The sequence below is a fragment of the Ambystoma mexicanum genome, chromosome 10, assembly GCF_040938575.1.
Source record: "Ambystoma mexicanum isolate Mex_15411 chromosome 10, UKY_AmexF1_1, whole genome shotgun sequence".
Classification (NCBI taxonomy): Eukaryota; Metazoa; Chordata; class Amphibia; order Caudata; family Ambystomatidae; genus Ambystoma; species Ambystoma mexicanum.
The window spans coordinates 77,786,722-77,807,779 of record NC_090932.1 but is presented as its reverse complement, the minus strand read 5'-3'; the positions used below and the strand labels follow the sequence as shown (position 1 = coordinate 77,807,779).

Sequence of the window (21,058 nt, the reverse complement as noted above, 5' to 3'; positions counted from 1 at the left end):
AGATACACCACTGAACACAGTAGACACTTACAAGCCAGCGCCATAACGCAGAACGGACATTAAACGACCTCCAAGTGACCACCAACCGAACGCTTTGAACTGATGAAGAATGATTATGAAACCCAGGCCCTGGTGATCAGTTTGCCAAGGCTCAACCAGAAATGTGTTAACATGACGAGGTGGGTCTGCATATCCTAATCTTTCCAGGGGACAGAAATGTCAGGATGACCCCATGCACTGCACACAGAGTGGCCATTTGACACTTCTCTCCAGAGTCTTACATGACAAGTGGACATTGGGATTGCTCTGTACATGCCAAATCATGCACCCAGTTGCATTCTGGGATGAATACATAGTGTGACATAGGCACACTTGTGAGGGGTCAGAAATGCGAGACGGACACACAAATATAGTTTCCTCACAAGTTGCCATTTTATTGAATAAACAGGGGTGTGTTAAAACTATTCCCCTGGTGGATAAGATACGTCTCAATCACCCACTCAATATGCACACAGGTATAAAGAGCGAAATCCTACCTGTTCTTCAACTCTCGCTTTCAAGTGATATGAGTAATCCACCCGGTGCTCTCTCACAGCGTCGGTAAAATTCGACACTGTGTGAAAATGCTGAGGAAACCCTCTAGGGGAAGAAAACCCCGAAATGGAGGTGATGAAGAATCGGAAGCGTGCTGTCTTCTGTGGACTTCTAATGAGATGTGATGTTCTCTGTTAAGTTGTCCGTGGGGTGTCAGAAGTCTGTAGTTAGAACAAGAAGTAACAGTTAGTAATGGGGACAGAAATCACAAGAAAGGTTAAATGCAAAAATAAGAGGGAGGTTCTAACCAGGAAGGCTAGTAGGAGGCCGAACAGATTTGCTCAATGTCCAACGGGAGAGACGTGAAGGAAAGAGGAATCCGCGTCCAGGAAGAAGGGTTGCCTGGGTGTTGTAGTTCGATATTGACTCGACGCGGCGAGTGCTGAGAGACAGGGAAAGCAGATTGAATGAGTGCAAGGATTGGCAGATAGTTGTAAGGGAACAAGGGTTGTACCGTGTTTACCTAGTAGAGCGGAATCAGGTGAATGGGCTGGATAACGTAGATCCTGGGAGAGAGGGGAGAGTTTCACGATCGCGCGGGATGTAACCCTGAGGGGTAGAGAGAAAAAGGAAGTAAGTAGGTGTGTCTGTGAGGATAGCGAGTTCGTAAGGATTGAAGGTCCCTAGGAGCGATACTCACGGAGCGCAGTCTCTGATAGCAGAAGCAACGCGAAGCCGTTCTGTGTCGGGCGCCAGAAGCACTTTCGGTTTGAGGATGGGTGGAGTCGGTTCTCCCGTCTCCCGATCCTCTGGACCAACGCTCTGAGAAACAGCGGCCATCTTGGGAGTAACTACTTGGAGATTAGCAACGTGACGCCAGCGGCGCCACAGAGAAAAGCGCTGGAAAATCCTGTGCCGACGGGAAATCGTAACAGTATGCCCCCTCTTATGGGAGAGAAACCCTGGTTTGCCAGGATGAAAATGATAAAACACCCTAATTAGACGAGGAGCATGTACCACCGAGGAGGGTTCCCAAGATCTTTCCGCAGGTGAGTATCCCTTCCAATCCACTAAGAATTGTAAGGTACCCCGTCTATAGCGTGAGTCGCAGATCCCCGACACTTCGTATTCTGGACCATCATGTGTAAGGATGGGTAGAGGGGTACTGGTAGTCCGTGGATGGAATTCGTTCCGGAGGTCTGGTTTAAGTTGAGAGACATGAAAAGTAGAATGAATGTGTTTCCACGAGTCTGGCAGTTGAAGTTGAAAGGCAGCAGGGCCTTTCTGCTTCAGTACTCGAAAAGGGCCAAAGAATTTAGGTGAAAGCTTTGAAGAGATTAGTCTTCTGGGGAGGAATCGGCTAGACAACCGATCTCCTACATGAATCGGTGGAGCTGAGGTGCAATGTCTGTCTGCTTGTTCCTTACTTCGGAGTTGTGTTTCTAACAGGGCTTTCTTGGCTTGTTCCTGTCCATCTTGTATGGTTTTGACCATATTGTCAATGCTAGGAACAGGTGAGGAAGAGAACCCATGAGTAGGAAATAAAACAGGGTGAAACCCGAAGGTACAAAAAAAAGGGCTGTGCTGTGTAGCTGAATGGGTACTGTTGTTATAAGCAAACTCTGCTAAAGACAAAAGCCCTTTCCAGTTATCTTGTGCAGCTGAAATGTAACACCGAAGATATCCCTCAAGAGTCTGATTGAGCCGTTCCGTCTGTCCGTTGGTTTGTGGGTGAAACCCGGAACTCAAGGCTCTGGAAATTCCTAGGGTATGGCAGATGTGTTTCCAATACTTGGAGGTGTACTGGGGCCCTCAGTCTGATATGATCACTTCGGGGAGTCCGTGAAGAGAAAATATACGATCTATAAACACCTGCGCCATCAGGGGTGCAGAAGGGATTGCTGCTAGAGGAACGAAATGAGCCATTTTGATGAGGGAGTCCACGGTAACCATGATGGTGTTACAACCTTCCGAAACTGGTAGATCCACTATAAAATCTGTGGAGATGATCTGCCACGGTTTTGTTGGTATTCTTGTGTTCACCAGTTTCCCTGAGGGAGCTTGCCGGGGACTCTTGGTTTGTAAGCATACGGTGCATGAGGAGACATAATCCCGAACGTCCGTCCTAACTCTTGGCCACCAGTAATGCCTGAGAATCAAGTCTAAAGTGCCAGTGTATCTTCGATGTCCGGCCGTCTTGGAATCATGACAAAGTTGTAAGACTTCTTTGTGGAGGCTCTTGTCTGGTACAAAGACTCTCTTATCTCTGCACAATAGTCCCTGATGAGGTGTTAGATGATATCTAATTACCAGTTCCGGATGAGACGATTCCCACTGCCTCGTTGCTGCTTCGATCTTTTGCAGAAAGTCACGTACGACTGGGACGCAGACCGTCTGGGGAAAAATAGGTTCAGGGTGGAATAGTGTTTCTTCCACAGGATCTCTCCGAGACAAGGCGTCAGCCTTTAGATTGGTTCTGCCAGGTATAAATGAAAAAGAGATACGAAAGGGGGAAAAAAACCGAGCCCATCGGGCCTGACGGCTGTTGCACGTCTGAGCATACTGCAATATGCGTAAGTTGTGGTGATCGGTCCGGACTTCTATGGGGAATCGAGCTCCCAATAGCAGATGTCTCCATTCTTCAAAGGCGCGTTTTAGTGCCAAAAGTTCCTTTTCCAATACGGTATAATTGATCTCAGCTGGTGTCAAAGTTTTAGATAGATAGGCTACGGGTTGTTCAATGTCATCGATTCCTGGTTGTAGGAGAATGGCTCCTAATGCCTGATGAGAGGCATCCATTTCAACAATGAATCTCTTTTGTTGGTCGGGTATGATTAGGATTGGTGCCTTGGTGAACAATGTCTTTAGCTGATCGAAAGAGTGTTGTGTCTCTGAGTTCCAAAGAAACTGTACTCCCTTCTTGAGGAGATGTGTCAAGGGATGCGTTAGATAAGAAAAACGGGGGATGAATCTCCTATAAAAATTGGCGAATCCCAGGAATCTCTGAATGTCCTTGACAGACTTAGGAGTAGGCCATTCAATAATGGCTGAAACCTTGGTTGGATCCATAGCAATGCCTTTCCCAGACAATATGTACCCAAGGTATGCAACCGAGGGTTTATGGAATTCGCATTTCTCGATTTTGCAAAAGAGATGGTTTCGCTGGAGACGGGAAAGCACTTCTTGTACATGGGAAATGTGTTCTACTAATGAGGAAGAAAAGATCAATATATCGTCGAGATAGATGATTTCATAGTGTAAGGATATATCAGCAAAAATATGGTCCATAAACCGTTGGAAAACGGCTGGGGCATTAGACAGCCCGAAGGGCATGACTCTGTACTGGAAATGACCAAAGGGAGTATGGAAGGCCGTTTTCCACTCATCTCCTTTCTTTATGCGTATTAAATGATACGCTCCTCGTAGATCGAGTTTGGTCTAGATGTTGGAGCATCGAACCGCTTCCAGGATATCCGGAATGAGAGGCATTGGGTATTTATCGGGCACTGTGATCTTGTTTAACCCCCGATAATCTATGCACGGACAGAGTTCTGTAGTATTTTTCTTCGGTATAAAGAAAAGAGAGGCAGCTGCTGGGGAGGTGGATTCGGCAATATGCAAAGGTAATATGTAACCCTGAGGGGTAGAGAAAAAGGAAGTAAGTAGGCGTGTCTGTGAGGATAGCGAGTTCGTAAGGATTGAAGGTCCCTAGGAGCGATACTCACGGAGCGCAGTCTCTGATAGCAGAAGCAACGCGAAGCGGTTCTGTGTCGGGCACCAGAAGTACTTTCGGTTCAAGGATGGGCGGAGTCGGTTCACCGTCTCCCAATCCTCTGGACCAACGCTCTGAGAAACAGCAGCCATCTTGGGAGTAACTACTTGGATATTAGCAACGTGCCGATGGGAAATCGTAACAGGGTGAGAGAAACACCTGTCTTCTCCTAACATAACAAGGATGCCCGTGCCTAAGAAACTAACGCTAAATATAAATGACCTAGGGCCTCATTACGAGTTTGGCGGTAGCCATGGAGCTATTAGCTCCATGGCTGCCACCAAACCGGGCTCCTTTACTTGGTTTCTGCAATGGGGACTTACCGGGTCATTCTGACATAGGAGGACCCGGTAAGTCCTCCTTGCAGGAACCATTCCCCATTCCCATTTGAGCCCCCATAGGGCTCAATGGGAATGGGAATGGAGGTAACAACGGGCACATTATAAGTGTCCCGTTGTTAGCTCCTTCTTCCCCTCGCGGGACCCGGAAAGCACGCCTGGTTTTACCAGGCGTCCGATCCGGGTCCCGTGATGGGAACCCTGTAATCAGCCTTGTAATGAAGCCCCTAGTGTCCAAAAAGTCTGTGACCCTCACACTAATATACACAACACAATCATACAAGGATTTGTTGGCTGTTCTCAGTTCCACAAAATAATATATCAATTCAAATGCAAAAGCTTTAGAGAGCACTCCCTGTGACCAGGGTTGGACTCCCTTGCCCTGGATCAACTCAAGAATACATTGAGCAAAGTTCAGATTCAAGAATGTTCTGTGTAATAAGGTTCTGTTCAAGGTTGCACCAAAAGTCTTTTCCATTCAATGTATCCTTTTACTTGGCAATTAATGAATGTCTCTACTATGAAGGCTTGTTCCTAAGTCAAAGCAACTGTTATTTTCTTGGCAAAGAAAAGGTCTTCCCCTCAAGACACAAGTTCATAAACCAAGACAACTGTTCTCTTCCCAGAGGACAAGCAATTATTAGAACATCATACTTCTTCGGGGAAGAGACAGTTTAGTCAGGATAGCTTGGTCATCACTTTCTGTAATGCAACAGTTCATCAAGACAAGGTGATGAAATTAACAAGTTCTTTTCAACACCTTTTACCGCAACCACAATACTTTAAATCATCTTCTTCTTTCCTGGTGTACTCACCTGCCAGGACTAACTACTGGTATTCCCTTTCCTGGTTAACTCGCCTGCCAGGAGAAAAACTCCTATTGATGCAATTGTACTCTGTGGTAATGCTTGTTCTAAAACTCTCCACACCAGGATCCTAAGAGAGAAGATTCAAACACCAACTGCTTCTCTTTATAGTCTCTTGGCAATATGGGTTACAGCTCTTCCCAAATTGGCATTCCATAAAGGGGAAGCGGTGCCTTTGCTGTCTCTGTATCATTCTTTTATTGTCTTTTGGCTGTAGGCAATGCAGGTTACAGTTTTCTCCCCATTGGTATCTCATAAAAGGAGAGTTTTGCTCCTGCATCCCTTGTTTTATTCTTAGGCAACCTCTTGGCTGCTGGCAATGCGGATTGCAATGCTCTCCCAATTGCTACCCCTTATCAGGAGAGTTATGCACTGGATGCCCTTGTATAACTCTTCTGCAGCCTTGGCAGTTTGGGTTACAATTATCTTCCAATTGGTATCCCTTATTAGGAGAGTTGTGCCCTGGCTGCTTTGGATCACTCTTCTGCTGCTTTGGCAATGCAGGCTGCCTTGTTTCATTCATTCAGTATTGAAAATCATCAGTTCTACTTAGCAGTATTTTTCGGAGTGCCTCAGTGTCAACTGCATCGGCCAAATCACTGGTCTTCCTTTGCATCCCCTTCTGACTTGTGGGTGCCACAGCAGTTCTCTTTGGGTCACTATAACGTTTCTGCCAACTCCGGTCTGACTGCTGTGGTATGCACAGTCCTTCTGGGGAGCGCTGACACCTCTGTGGGATATCTGGTTCAACGTCTTTACCGGAGCGGTGCATGTCATGTTGGGAGCTCGTCTCCCACACAGCGTAGCTGTCCTCAGAGCTGCATCCAGCTGTCATTCTCTGCACAGCCACGCTTCTTCTCCTGCATTGGCCTCAGCTGGTGGTTCCTGTCTCCATGGCGTCTCCCGCATGCAGTTCTGCTGCTGCCTGTTCCACACCATCAGCTTCTCAACTCCTTTTTATTCCTGCACCTGAAATCCATTTCCACATGTGAAGGTCCCACTCAGGTGCTTTCTACCACAAGAACTAGACCGTTCATGATGTTTCATCAACTCTGAGTCCCTCTTCCTCGTGCCAATACCACAGGCATTGTGGGACTTGAAGTCCATAATCTTTTTGGTCTTTTTATGATTAGTTAACTTAAACTGATTTGTTTACTGAAAGTTGTCAAGTTTATTGGAGGTTATTAATAGAGTTGGTAGTTTACCCTTTGGTTTTGGACCTCTATATAAGGCAGAAGCATAACAATTAGAAGTTGTAATATCAACTTCTTGAACCCCCAATGTACCCCTTTTATGTTGGTTAACAGAGTTTTCATATTCTGTGCTTTGGGTATTTCTAGGAGAGGGAACCACACATTGACAGCATGCCATTACATCTTTCAGTATTAGGGGATTCTCATTCTTAGAAGAGGTCGAATACAGAGTCTCTCCTAGCGGAGTCACCACTTCCCCTTGACAACTGTTTCCTCCCATGTGATCCTCCCCCATGATACCACCCCTCAGGGTTAGGATCAAGTAGCGGCTGCCTTCACCTGGCCACATGGGAGAAGATTTTAGGCTTGGATTTAGTGATGACTCTGCAGGAATAATCACACACTGCACAGCTGTGGTCTCCAGTAAGTACATATTACTAACCAGCGGATGGGGGGGTAGCATATTGCTACCGATGAGTGGACTAAAAGCAAGGCCTGACATAAGCAAACAATCACGCACACTCTGCTGCTTGATAGCAACTAAGAGAACCTAAAGGGTTAAATCCGTACAGTGAGATACAATCCCATTAAGCATAGATATATCTCTCCATGTTAAAATGGGCCTTTGCTTATATTCTGGGGTGTCTATAAGGGTCTGGCCATAGGGGACAAAGGTTATGGTGTGACATTATTGGGATTCCTGACACCGGTACTCTATGGGAAGACATCATGAAAAGGAAGTGGGGTTCTGATAGTGGGGGCACTGGAGTCGGAGTGTTAAAGAGCAGATCCTGATCCAGCGTGCTGCTGGGTAATGGTGGAGGGATCCCTGAGTCTGGGAGGATATTCTGGTGGAGAATACTCAACTTGATTTATTAGGATTTCGGAGTGATATTTATGGATCCTGTGATGCTCGAGGAAATGAAAGGTGCTTTAATGGGATCAACAGGGCTACATTTTACTGTGCTGTAGCCGTGCACTCCCGACTGTAAAATTCCATTTCATCCATTGCAGGCGGTTTCTACTAGATCCAGATGCTGTTTTTAGTGTTTTTGAACATCTGCTGAGCTTCTGGAGCCTGTGTGTTGGATCCGATTGCATCCTGTGATTAGCTTCTGTTCGGTTGGACTCAGTGGGTATTTTTAATAAACAGTATCATTTGGGACGTGCTATTACAATTTATAATTAGTTAGCAAGACTTCGGTTAATTCATAATAAGATACAGGATCATCAGGAATATAAAACAAGAATATGTGAAAACGCAGAATGCAGTGAAAATTAAGGGCCAACAGTGAACACCTCACAACTGTGAATGGAAAACAAGAAATCTGGACAAAAACAACCGAACAGAAATGATTCATTTAGAAGATTTCATGGAGAGTGGGACTCATTTGTGTTTATGTTCTAATTTTAATTTCTTGTGCTTCTTTTCTATTATATTCCTTTTGCATATCCAATTCTTGGGTGTAATATCTCTTGTTCTTTTTCTACGTTTTTTAAATGTTTGTCATGTTTGATTTAAATGTTCAGGGAAATGTAATACATCAACATCGAAGATGATTAGATGAAGGCTTTATCATTGTATACCAGCTCTAAAATGTAAGATGTGTACCGAGGAGATGTAGTACTACTTCAGTTGAATGCTTGATTGAATGCCCTGAAGAAGCGCTGAGCGTGAAACATGTGCTGGCAGAGGAACATTGTTTAGGAGAGATCTTACATGGAGAATAAAGTGTATTGATAAGATAACCATGGAGATTGTCAGAGGTCTGCTTATGTTACAGCTAGAATTGCAATTCCTTTTAACGCAAGGGTGATTGTAACGTAAGTGTGAGGTGCAGGTAATGAAGATCAGGTTATCCGCATAGGGTGTAATGTCCACGGCTGTGACACTGCTGCAGTCTCCCCAGAACAACCTATATTTTCTAAGCTCTGCACCGATGATTCAGATCACAGATAGCTCACGGGTCAAGTGCTCGCCTCGGCCATCGGATCAACCTGCATGTCACAAGTTCATATCCAGGCAGGGCTGACTCAGCACTTCACCCTTGCGAGGTGGATACATTGAGTGCCATTCAACGGGGTAATAATATCGGCTATCATTACAGCGCTAAGCAGAATGAATGCACATTAAGCGCTACATACAAACATATTATCATAACCAGAAAGGGCTATATTGAAAAGCAAAGCCCTTTCCGATGAAATAAATTCATCATGCTTGGGGGCCCCCCCCTACTAGGCCAAATAGTCATTACGTTTGTGTTCTTGGGGAGGCCTCCCATTTGTGGATCAGCTTCTTCTCTGGGCAGAGGCGTTGCTAGGGGAGTGGGGGCGCTATAGCCCAGGATCTTTTGGTTGTAGCCACGGATAGAAGCTCGGGGTCTACAGCCAAAAGGCTAGCTAGCCCCGAGTCCCGACAGAGCCGACATTAGCGTCGGCCCGGATCTCTTCCAGATCTAGCAACACCCTTGTCTCTGGCTTTAAGAGAAGTTAAAGGGCATCCCTCTCGTCTGTTAATTGTTTTGCTCCTGAATGTGGCTGGGGACCTACAGTTCCATATCAAAAGAAAACCTACTCAACCAGGAAGAGGCAACCTGCTTAAAAACTGTGCATGCATGTCCCCCTGTGAAGGCCCAGTCTCAGGCCGAGACTCCCTATCCAGCATGAAAAACACTTATGGACAAAACGACCTACTTCCGTTCGCCAACTTAATGTTTTATAGTGCTTTCTCCTCAGCTGCATCCTGTTTATTTATTTAATGTATTTATAACGCGCCAGGACAAAGCCCGTAGACATAGAGACGCAGGGACAAAAAACAGACAAACAGAAAACAGAAGGCAAGTCAGGCAGAAGAGAACTAGCCGTCATCAGCAACAAGGGGACTAAATTATTGGAACAAAATGGTCTTCAGTCTACACTTAAAGATCATGAGAGAGGAACAGGTCCTGAGGCCTGGAGGTACGGCATTCCACAAACGTGGTGCCGCCACAGAAAAATACCCTTCTGATACCAGTGCAGCTTAACCTTGGGGGGCGGGGGGGGAGGCGCACAACAGGCATGAGTTGTTTGATTTCAGGACCCGCCGAGTCAGGAGCCACGAGAGCTGGTTGGAGAGATAGAGGGGACTTTTCCCATATAAACAGGAGTGAGTGAGGCGCAGCGTCCTGAAGGTAATCTGCTTACTATTGGGCAGCCAATGTAGGTACCGCCTCGCAGCTGGCACATTGACCACCCGAATAGCATTGCTTTGCAACACCTGTAGACGACTAAGTTCCCCTTTCCCTATGCCCAGGAGCAGAGTAGAACAATAGTCAAGATGAGAGCCAATCATAGCGTGCCAAGAATTGGAGGAGTCAAGAAATGGTCTGATCTGGGCAAGAGTTTGATATAGTAGGAGGTGCTAGAGAACAGGCTACTAATGTGGGCTTTCATAGTAAACTCTTTGTCGAGCGCCACTCCCAAGGTCTTAACGTTGGCAAGAGTTGCCAGTGTGCAGTCAGCAATTTGAAAGGAGCAGTATGGAGTGTCCAGTTGTAGTTTAGGAGCAGTGCCGCCAATCATAATTACGGTTTTGGCGTTAAGAGACAACCCGATACACACCATCCAGGTATGTATGTGATAATTGGTGGTATTAATGGTCACTGAATCTTCAGCATGAAGGCCTGCGAGTGGGGTAAGGCACTGTGTATCATCTGCATAGGTGGCGTATATTATGCCTTCACACACCAACAGCAGGAAAAGAGGCAAGGTGAAGGTGTTAAAAACAGTAGGGGCCACACAAGACCCTGTGGTACCCCACACGATAGCACGTGGCCATTTGATACGGCGTCCTCATAATCGCTGTCCGGTTAGTCGAAAGGATTGAACGCAGGGGGACGCCTCACAGGAGAACGAGGCATAGTCTTGCACTCTAGACCCCAGAATAGAATCCTCCACCAGGTCAAAAGCTGCAGAAAGATCCAAAAGCATCAGCAGTGCAGTTTTTCCGTTATCGCTGCAATGAAAGATGTTCGATTTTAGATCCTGCAGGATGGACTCAGAACCGTGGGAGCTTCGGAAACCTGATTGCTTTGGGCCTAGGATATGATGCAGACCTTAGAATTCTTGAATTTGCCCATGGGAGGTTTTGTCCAACATTTTCAAAAGAAAAGGTGTATTTGTAATTGGATGATCCTTTCCCGCTAAATTAGGATCCAGTGAGGTTTTATTTTTTGGGAGTGGAGAGATCCAGGCCTGCTTTATCTCTAACGGCACATAGTTCTCCCTGAAGGAGGCACTGACAAATATGGAGATAAGAGGTGCTAGTAACGGGGAGCATGATTTATCAGTAGCGGCTGGGCCAACATCCCCTTTGCAATTAGTTGGTTTTATCTTCTCTAAGGTATCCAACATGTCAATTTCTACAACTGGTCTGAACCTAAACTGAGGCATAGAGGCCACCAGCCTACCATGGTTGTTCACAGGAGCACAACCACTTAGAGAGCCTAAATTAGTCTTGACATCACCCATGTTTTAACATTCTTTGCCATGTCTGTAGGGGGTGGGGGTTGTTGTCTCCCGATGACACCATAAAGGTAAAGAGGGTTGGTATTCCCAGGGGCAGCCAACAAGCTCTTTTGTATTTTTTATAGTAAGGAAGCATTTTTCTGGTTAAAGAACACCAGTAAAACGGTGTTAGAGGGATTCTATGCACTGCATCGTGTGGGCGGGGCTTGGGTAGGAGATGCCAAACCTCACTAAATTGTCTGCTGTTCTTCCAGGGAGGCCAGTATGTGTGGAATAAAGAGCAGCTGGACAAGATTGATGACGCCACAGCAACCTACGTCATGGGTAAGAGACTGCCATTAATTCGTTCATCTGGGTAAATGCTCTGAGGTTTAAAGAGTCCAATGGCACTGCCACTAATGGAAGGGAAAACAACGTCACTGGATCGGATTTAAATATAGCACAATGTGTTAGTCACCAAATCAGTGTAATCAACTTTGAGCCTGCAATATTTGATCCCTACATGTGTTGGACTACAATTCCCATCTGCCGTAGAGAGCATAATCAATGAGTGTCGTAGTCCAAAAAATCAAGGTCTTATGAAGGCACCATAAAGCAAGACACAGACAACAGATTCAAAGTTCAAACAAAAATGGTTTATTAACTTATATGTCAGGATGGCTTAAGGCTGAACTTGCCTTATCCTAAGGTGGAATTTCCCTACCAAAAGAAACTAAGGAAAGCCAGAGTCTGCAAGTTCAACTTAAAAGTCTGTCTGTGTCCAAAACCTATACTTACCCTCACAACTAAAGCTAAACAATGTGTAGGGATGTCAGCAATAAAATACACAGTGTTCCAAATAAAGTCCCGAGCTTCTTCCAGCTCCTGGCTTACTTTCCAGCTCCCAATCCCAAGTTCAAGACAGTTCCACACAGTCTCAAGGTTCCCTTAACACAGTTCCAAAAAGGGATCTCGGGGTTCCTTTCCCCAAGACAAGAACAATGTTCATAGGGTCTCTGGTTTCTCTTCCTCAAGACTTCAGCTTGTTCAGTTTGCCAACTTATACTCAGTTCACTTTCTCAATGTTCAAAACCAGGTCCAGATCACCTTTACACACCCTCTGGTTTCTTGTCAGTTCATGCAGATTGCTTTGTTCTGCTTCACTTCAGTAATCTCTTTCATACACTTGGATTTCCTTTCTGTGTGTTTCCTTGTCTTTCACAGATGGGGTACCCCGGGTCTCTGCGTAGTTGTTGCACCATACGGTCCACCCATTACATGTCACGTCACCGGTAACCCTAGGCCCACACAGGTTCCTTTGTCACTACACCTGTGTTCTGGTTCACATTCACCTGGCTTTCTCCTTGCCAGCCTTTTGGCTGTGCCACAATGTCTTTTCCTCTTTGCCAGTCTCTTGACTTTGCATCCATGTGTTCTTTCATATAGTTCAGTCTGTGGTGTTCTCTTTCCTTCACCACATTACTTTCATATTGTTCAGTGATATTAAATCTTTGCTTTTTACTGCCTTTCATAAGGTTCGTTCTTTGCTTTTCATGTATTGTATGGGTACTTCACACATACTTGTCATCTGCTCATCGGTTTGTCAAAAGCTTTCATTTAGTTCAGTATTCAATAGTTTGGAGCTTTTATTCTGTTGCTCACAGTGCATCTTATTCATCACAACCCATCACAACCCATTTCTTTGGGTGCACTATAGTTTACATGTCACCCTTTATTCACTCGTCATTCATTTTTGCTTTCTAGCAGCCCCTAGGAGCGCCCGGGTTCGAGTGCTCCGTCCTGTGCACTCACTGTCACTGGAGTCTCCTCCAGGTGACTGCTTTCTCTCCTTCTGCTCCACAGACACGTTTTCCTCGCGAGCCCTGCTAGCCCTTCGCTGCAGTCTCTGTGGGTTGTTGCTCGCTTCTTGCGGATGCTGCTAGAAGTTGCAGCTATCGGATTTCTTCTCTGCCTGCAGCTCCTGCTATGGGTACTCGACCAGTGAGGCTTCCTGCTCTGTGGCCTTTCTACGGCCTGCTCTGGCCTCGGCTCCACAGCTCTTTCGGGATACTTTCCGGTGTTCTGACTTCCCAGGAGGACCCTATGCAGCTGGCTCCTTCTGTACAGGATTCTTCGCTCAGTCCCACAGTGCTCGGCCCGGCTTCTCTCCTGCTGGTCTCTCTGTTCCCCTTGTCAGCTCCACCTTTTATACACCTGCAGCCATTTGACAGGTTGCAGGTGTGAGTCCTCAGCCCCAATTGCCCGATCACAATTAGTAGAATACTCTGGACATGCCTGACCCTTACAACCATCTGCAGGCCTTTTCCTCGTCTCAATATTAGAGGGGTGAAATGACATGTTAGTGTGCACTACTCCTAGTTGCCTCTTCCTCGTCCCAGTGCTATAATGGTATAAATGAGGGGAAATGAGGGGAACTCGTTTGCAACAGCGTTTAAGGCCGAGGGAGGGCAAAGTCAGTTCTCACAAGGAAAAGGAGGATATCATGTCTCACCTTTGGATATCCTCTCCCCAATCCCCAAGGACCCTCCACCCACGTGATCCTCCCTCGTGTCTCCACCCCCAGGGTCTGGATCCCAAAGTGATGGCTTTTCCCTGGCCACCTAAGAAGAGGATCCAAGGGGAGTACATGTGAGGATACCCTCCATCCCCAGGTTGGAAACCGGATTGGCACATTCCCACGATGTGGTTGGATTCAAGGAAAGGTTAAATTTGGTTGTAGGCTGCTTGTCCAAAACTTTTAGTAGGAATGGAATAGTGGTAATCGGGCAGTAGTTTTGGGGGGGGAGCGATGAGGGGTCTATGCTAGGTTTTTTCTGAAGGGGGAGGAGCCATGATTCTTTTAGACTAGTAGGAACCTGGTTGGAAGAGAAGGATGCATTAATACAACTGGCAATGGACGGGCTAGGACGTCTGTGCAGTCCTTGATAATAGATGCTGGGCAGATATCTCCTTTTCATTTGGACGGGTTCTAAGGATATTCGCAGTTTCTTCTTCTGAGATGTCTCTGAATAGGAAGGTGGCGGTAATCGGACTGGTGGAAGGGGAAGTGACCGTGGGTGTAGATACGGGTGCCTTTCCTTCAATGAGATCTTGTTTTAGCAATATTTTCTCCTATAGGGAGTGTAGTTTAGTTCTCATGGTAGTTTGAATGCTAGTAACAGACATCTCATCTTTTATGATGGTAGATGGTGTGGAAGCTGTCGTTTCAAATTCTCTGAGAATACAGAAGATTTCTTGCGAGTTAGAGCTGGCCTTCTAGCATTATAGGCCGTTGCTTTGGCTGCAATGATGGCTAACTTGTATTCTCTAGCAATGTTGTTCAGAGCAGGTTCGGGAGTATTAGCTGGTGCCTTTTTCCACTCAGCTTCTGCTTGTCGTTTTTTAGTTCGAAGGGCTACAAGGTTAGGGGTGAACCAAGCGTTGATATGGGCAACTGGCTTAGCTTTCTGTGGGGCCAAAGGGGCAACAGCGTTCACTGCCTTGGTTAGGGTATCAGCATAAATATCTGCTCATTCCCTAGGGTCTGTGGCGGGAGTTCCCTCGCAGGAGCAGTGTAAAGTGTGGGGTTAAGGTTTCTTTACTATTTTTTCGGGTGCTGCATCTCCAAGTAGGGGAAGGGCCTGGGGTGTACACTGGTGAGACTTGGATGGAGAGAAGGTGAAGGAAAGTATGTGACAATCAGACCGTGGATATGGAGTATTGTCTGAGATGATGATTTGATTGTTAAGGTCTGGCCACCAGTCCAGGGTCCTACCTTTATTGTGGGTGGGTGAATTGATCCAATGGGGGTCATTACAATACTGGCGATAGCCGGGCGTTATAACAGGCATGGCTGCCACAGTATCATTTTTTTTCTGGCACCCACAAATGGGCAATCACCGGGTCATTACGGCCCCGCCGGACACGGTAATTGCCCATTCGCAGGAGCCGGAAAGAAATGCTCCCTATTCCGATTTGAGCCTCATAGGGCTCAATGGGTTGGGTTGGATGCACCGGCACCATTCAGAATGGTGACGGTGCACCTGACATGCTCTTCTCACGGGTGCCGGTGCACCCGACAGGTCAGACATGGCAGGAGGGAAGGCACCTGCGAGGAGAACTCGTAGTTTGCCGGTCCAGTAACAACAGTACTGGCAAGCTTATAAGTACCGGTATTACTGGACCGGCAAACTTACAATGATGCCCAATGTTTAAAACTCAAGTCAGAAAGGGAGTTGGCCAGTGAAGTGGCATGGTGGTCCATCGCGTCGTTGAGTCCCAGGTTCAGATACCCTAGTATGCTAGCTCTAGTAGTGGGCTTAATGTTGCCTCCAATAGTTAGTAGCAAGTCTTCTTCGAAGGAGCCAATAGGGCCAGGTAGACGGCACATGGTATGACGCAGCTGAGAGCTTGACCCAGAACAATTCAAGGTTGTCCACCCAAGGTAAGGCAATAGGCCTAATGTGTAGGGAGTCCCTTAAGATAAGGGCAACCCCCCCTTCTCTAGCATCAAGCCTGTCAGATCTCAGAATCGTGAAGCCATCAGGAATTGCCACGGATAGGGCTGGGCCGGACACTTGATGTAACAAAGTTTCTGCAATGGCCAATAAGTCTACATTTTGGGCTATGATCAGGTCATAGATGTCAGGGGCATGAGAAGGGATAGATCTGGCACTTATGAGGGTCCCCTTGAGGAGGATTGTTGCTCCTCCTAATGTTTGGGAACAGGGTAGGCTGGTAATGTGTTCCTTGGGTCACTTAGATGGTATGGTGCATGGTTTCCTGTAGGTGGGTGCAACTGCTGATAGGCTCTTGGTTAATGTGAGGTGATGGGCACTAGTGATAAGCAGGGCACTAGCCCTAAGCATCTTGTTTTGGCGAAGGTGACAGGTTTTATGGGGGTCATCGAATGGTAGTCTACTCCTCTTGGGTCTGAGGGCAGTATTCGAAGTCCCTAGGTTGCGAGTGCCAGTTGGGGGACCGAGATGCCGGTTGTGGGTGAAGTGGTGCCTGTGGAAGGGAGTTGCGAACTATTGGCAAGTGTTTTGGCTTGCGAGAAGGCGAGGGGGGCCGCAGGTCTTTCTGGGTCATGGAATGTCAAGGTGCTTTCGCCTGGATTATGTTTGCAGGGCATGGAGGGTGCCTTGCAAACTCTCTGCTGGTGAGGCCAGGCACCATGGTCTGGATGTGTGTGAGGAGGATGCTGCGGATTCGCGACCATATTTTAGAGGGAACATACGTCAGGGAAATAAGTGGCGAGGTCTTGTTCCGCAGGGCAATCAGGGTCAAAGGGCTTGACTGTGTGAACACGTCTAAGCTAGTATGATATGGTGAACCACCATGTTTGTCCGCGTAATAGTTAAGATCATGTAATATGCTCACTGCGAGTGCCGGCAAGGGGCAGCAGGCCGTAGGGTGCTTCAGGAGCGTAGCCTTGTGTGGGTTGAGCGCCGATCGAGGGCACAGCCCTAGTGGCGCCAAACACAGTGAAGGCAGCAGCGAGGAAGGGGGTGGGCAGCGGTAGAGGTATTTCGCGGGCACAATGCAGCCTGATGGATTCGGGTAATGATAAAGCAGTACAGCCATTTGCGACTGGTGCAACAGCCGGCTTTCCTGCGAATATGAGTGCACCGGGAAGGGACAGTCTAAGCCAGGGGTGCACAACTGATTTTGACAGAGGGCTGAAAGTACTTTACATGATGGCTATAGTGGGCTGAAAAGTAAATGTGGGTGGGCGGTAGGCGGGGCATGGCAGGAGGCTTTTTCAACCCCCAATTTGTAATAAACACATGGAAAAAGAATGTTTTTGAGGATTAACGATTTTTACTTGTATTTCAAACTTACATTTTGTACTACACATTTCCATTGTTATATATAATTTAATTAAACAGACGATAAACAAAACAAACTAAATAGAAATAAATTATATTTTATTGACCCTTGATTGGACATTCCGTTATTTTGGACTGCTATACTTTGCTGTTTGGGTTGCCCAAGAGGAGTATGGCCTTCGTTGAGTCAGGTTTCCTCAAAAAGCAAAGGATGTACATCTCCTAACTGTGCCTGTTTTAGCTTTATTTTTGGGTTCACTCTTGGAGTGCAACACTGTGCCCCATGGCACCCACCCCCAACCAAACACTATGCCCCATGTCCCTCACCCCCAACCAAACACTATGCCCCATGGCTCAGACCCCCCACCAAACACTATCCCCCATGGCTCCCACCCCCAACCAAACACTATGCCCCATGTCCCTCACCCTCAACCAAACACTATGCCCCATGGCTCCCACCCCCAACCAAACACTATGCCCCATGGCCCCCTCACCCCCAACCAAACACTGTGCCCCATGTCCCCCTCACCCCCAACCAAACACTATGCCACATGTTCCTCACCCCCAACCAAACACTATGCCCCATGTCCCCCTCACCCCCAACCAAACACTATGCCCCATGTCCCTCACCCCTAACCAAACACTATGCCCCATGGCTCCCACTCCCAACCAAACACTATGCCCCATGTCCCTCACCCCCAACCAAACACTATGCCCCATGGCTCCCACCCCCAACCAAACACTATGCCCCATGGCCCTCACCCCCAACAAACACTATGCCCCATGTCCCTCACCCCCAACCAAATACTATGCCCCATGGCTCCCACCCCCACACAAACACTAAGCCCCATGTCCCTCACCCCCAACCAAACACTATGCCCCATGGCTCCCACCCCCAACCAAACACTATGCCCCTTGGCCCCCTCACCCCCAACCAAACACTATGCCCCATGTCCCCCTCACCCCCAACCAAACACTATGCCCCATGTCCCCCTCACCCCCAACCAAACACTATGCCCCATGTCCCTCACCCCCAACCAAACACTATGCCCCATGGCTCCCACCCCCAACCAAACACTATGCCCCATGTCCCCCTCACCCCCAACCAAACACTATGTCCCATGGCTCCCACCCCCAATCAAACACTCTGCCCCGTGACCCCCTCACCCCCAACCAAACACTATGCCCCATGTCCCCCTCACCCCCAACCAAACACTATGCCCCATGGCTCCCACCCCCAACCAAACAATATGCCCCAAACCCCCCACCCCCAACTCAGCATACAAACTCTCAAACATGCACCCATACAGACCCAAACCCCCCACCCCCCAACTCAGCATACAAACTCTCAAACATGCACCCATACAGACGCGAATCCCCCACCCCCCATCTCAGCACACAAACTCTCAAACATGCACCCATACAGTCCCAAACCCCCAACTCAGCATACAAACTCGCAAACATGCACCCATGCAGACCCAAACCCCCCACCCCCCTCAACTCAGCATACAAACTCTCAAACATGCACCCATACAGACCCAAAACCCCCACCCCCCAACTCAGCATAAAAACTCTCAAACATGCACCCATACACACCAAAAACCCCCATACCCCCAACTCAGCATACAAACTCTCAAACATGCACCCATACAGACCCAAACTCGCCAACCCTCCAACTCAGCATACAAACTCTCAAACATGCACCCATACATACCCAACCCCCCCCCAACTCAGCATACAAACTCTCAAACATGCACCCATACAGACCCAACCCCCTCACCCCCCCAACTCAGCATACAAACTCTCAAACATGCACCCATACAGACCTGAACCCCCCAACTCCGCACACAAACTCTCAAACATGCACCCATACAGACCCAAACCCCCACCCCCCAACTCAGCATACAAACTCTCAAACATGCACCCATACAGACCCAATACCCCCCACCCCACCCCCCCCAACTCAGCATACACACTCTCAAACATGCACCCATACAGACCCAACCCCCCCCAACTCAGCATACAAACTCTCAAAAATGCACCCATACAGACCCGAGCCCCCCACCCCTCAACTCAGCATACAAACTAGCAAGCATGCACCCATACAGACCCTGCATCTCAACATACACCGCACTTACACTCCAAAACAAACATTCATGCACACCCGACACCCCCCCACCCCTGCATCTCAAACACAGCACAAACATACAAAAACAAACATTCATGCACACCCAACACCCCCCACCCCAGCATCTCAACAAACACAACACAAACATACAGAAATAAACATTAATGTACACCCGACACCCCCCCACCCCGCATCGCAAAAAACACAACACAAACATACAAAAACAAACATTCTTGCACACCCGACACCCCCCACCCCCACAGCTGAAACACAGCACAAACATACAAAAACAAACATTGATGCACACCCGACACCCACCCACCCCCGCATCTCAACAAACACAACACAAACATACAGCAGAACAGACCCGACACACAAACACAAACAAACAGACCACTTACCGGACGTGCTAGAAGGCAGGCTAGCTGGAACCCTGGCGCAGTCTCTGGCACTACGGCAGGCGTGGGCGTGGCAAGGCAGAAATGCCTTCCGGCATCAAGCCTTACTGGCCATGCCAGCCGTAGTGCTGGTCCTCCATTGGTGCAGCAAACACGCACTACGTGACTCGTAGGAGCCACGTGGTGCGAGTTCCCTGAGTCAATGAGGGCCAGTGTTTTGTCTGGCCCGGAAGACCACAAAGACTTTCCTAATGGAGGGCGGCCGATGCTGCTTGCGGGCCGCCCTCCATTAGTAAAGTCTTTGTGCCTCGCGGGCCTGACAAAAAGACATGGCGGGCCGCAACTGGCCTGCGGGCCGTATGTTGTGCACCCATGGTCTAAGCAGAGCAGGCCTGGGCATGGGCGGATACCAGCGGAGAGTGGAAGAGAGCTGCTGGAACCTTGTGATGCTGTCTTTGGATGCAGCCGGCTCCGCCATCCGGTGAACAGGATCAGCTGCAATTGGGGGGCATTCCGACCAATCACGTCAATGGATACTCATGTGTCCAGCCCCAGGAAGGCTGTTATTCGCAGCGGCGGCCATCTTCAAAGGTGTTCCATCGGTGTTGGTGATCAGGGTATTCAGATGTCGTAGTTCTGCTGGGGGTTCTGTTGGAGTCCCACCGTGGACTCTGAGTACAGTGCAGCAGAAGAGAGCTGGTGGAGCCTTGTGATGCTGCCTTTGGATGGCGTCAGCTCTGCCATCCATGGTGCAGGATCAGCTGCAATTGGGGGCCATTCCGACCAACCAGGTCGATGGTTGCTCGTGTGTCCAGCCCCAGGAAGGCTGTTATTCACAGCGGTGGCCATCTTCAAATATATACATATATACATCTCCCTATTCTCTTCTCCCCCTACCTCTCTACAGCAACCCCACGCCACTTAGCCCTCATCCCTTCATCCTAAAATGTAGCACTTACTCCACTATCCGGCTCCTATATCATGCTCTACTGTCTACTGCATAGAGTTAACATTGAGGTGTATGGAGAAGTGTCTAGTCTTCTGGGTAGGTTGCGACATCCTCATCATTTGCCCGGTGTGAGAGGTTAATGCAGACTTCTCTGCAGTCCTTGTCTTCTCCATGTGGATGTCCTTTGTCACTTTGTGAAGGTTTGTTTCTTCATTGCAGGACTGTTTGAACCTGGGGACATGAAGTACGAGCTGAACCGGAACAACACCACTGACCCGTCCATCATTGAGCTGACGGAGAAGGCAATTAAGATCCTCAGCAAGAACAAGAAAGGATTTTACCTCTTTGTGGAAGATAAGTGGCTACTTGTATGCATTTGCCTCAGAAGCTCAGAATAAGCTTCATGTCAGCTTTCAGTATCATGGCTCATCTCCTATTCACTTTCAGTACAGGGGCAATTCATGGCTCTATACTCCTAATGCTGGCCCACCTCACCTCCACACTCCTAACCCGGGTCCATGCCACCTCCACACACATAACCCTGGCCCACCTCACCTCCACACT

The 21,058-nt window shown here is 48.0% G+C and overlaps 1 protein-coding gene across 1 annotated transcript in view; it reads left to right on the top strand.

Moving 5' to 3' along the window:
* The window catches only part of LOC138493127 (intestinal-type alkaline phosphatase-like), a 233,907-nt gene that overhangs the window by 167,376 nt on the left and 45,473 nt on the right, over nt 1-21,058 (top strand). The window contains exons 7-8 of the mRNA XM_069620328.1: nt 11,464-11,533; nt 20,714-20,848. Coding sequence (XP_069476429.1) covers nt 11,464-11,533; nt 20,714-20,848 — 205 coding nt within the window. The remainder of the gene's footprint in view (nt 1-11,463; nt 11,534-20,713; nt 20,849-21,058) is intronic.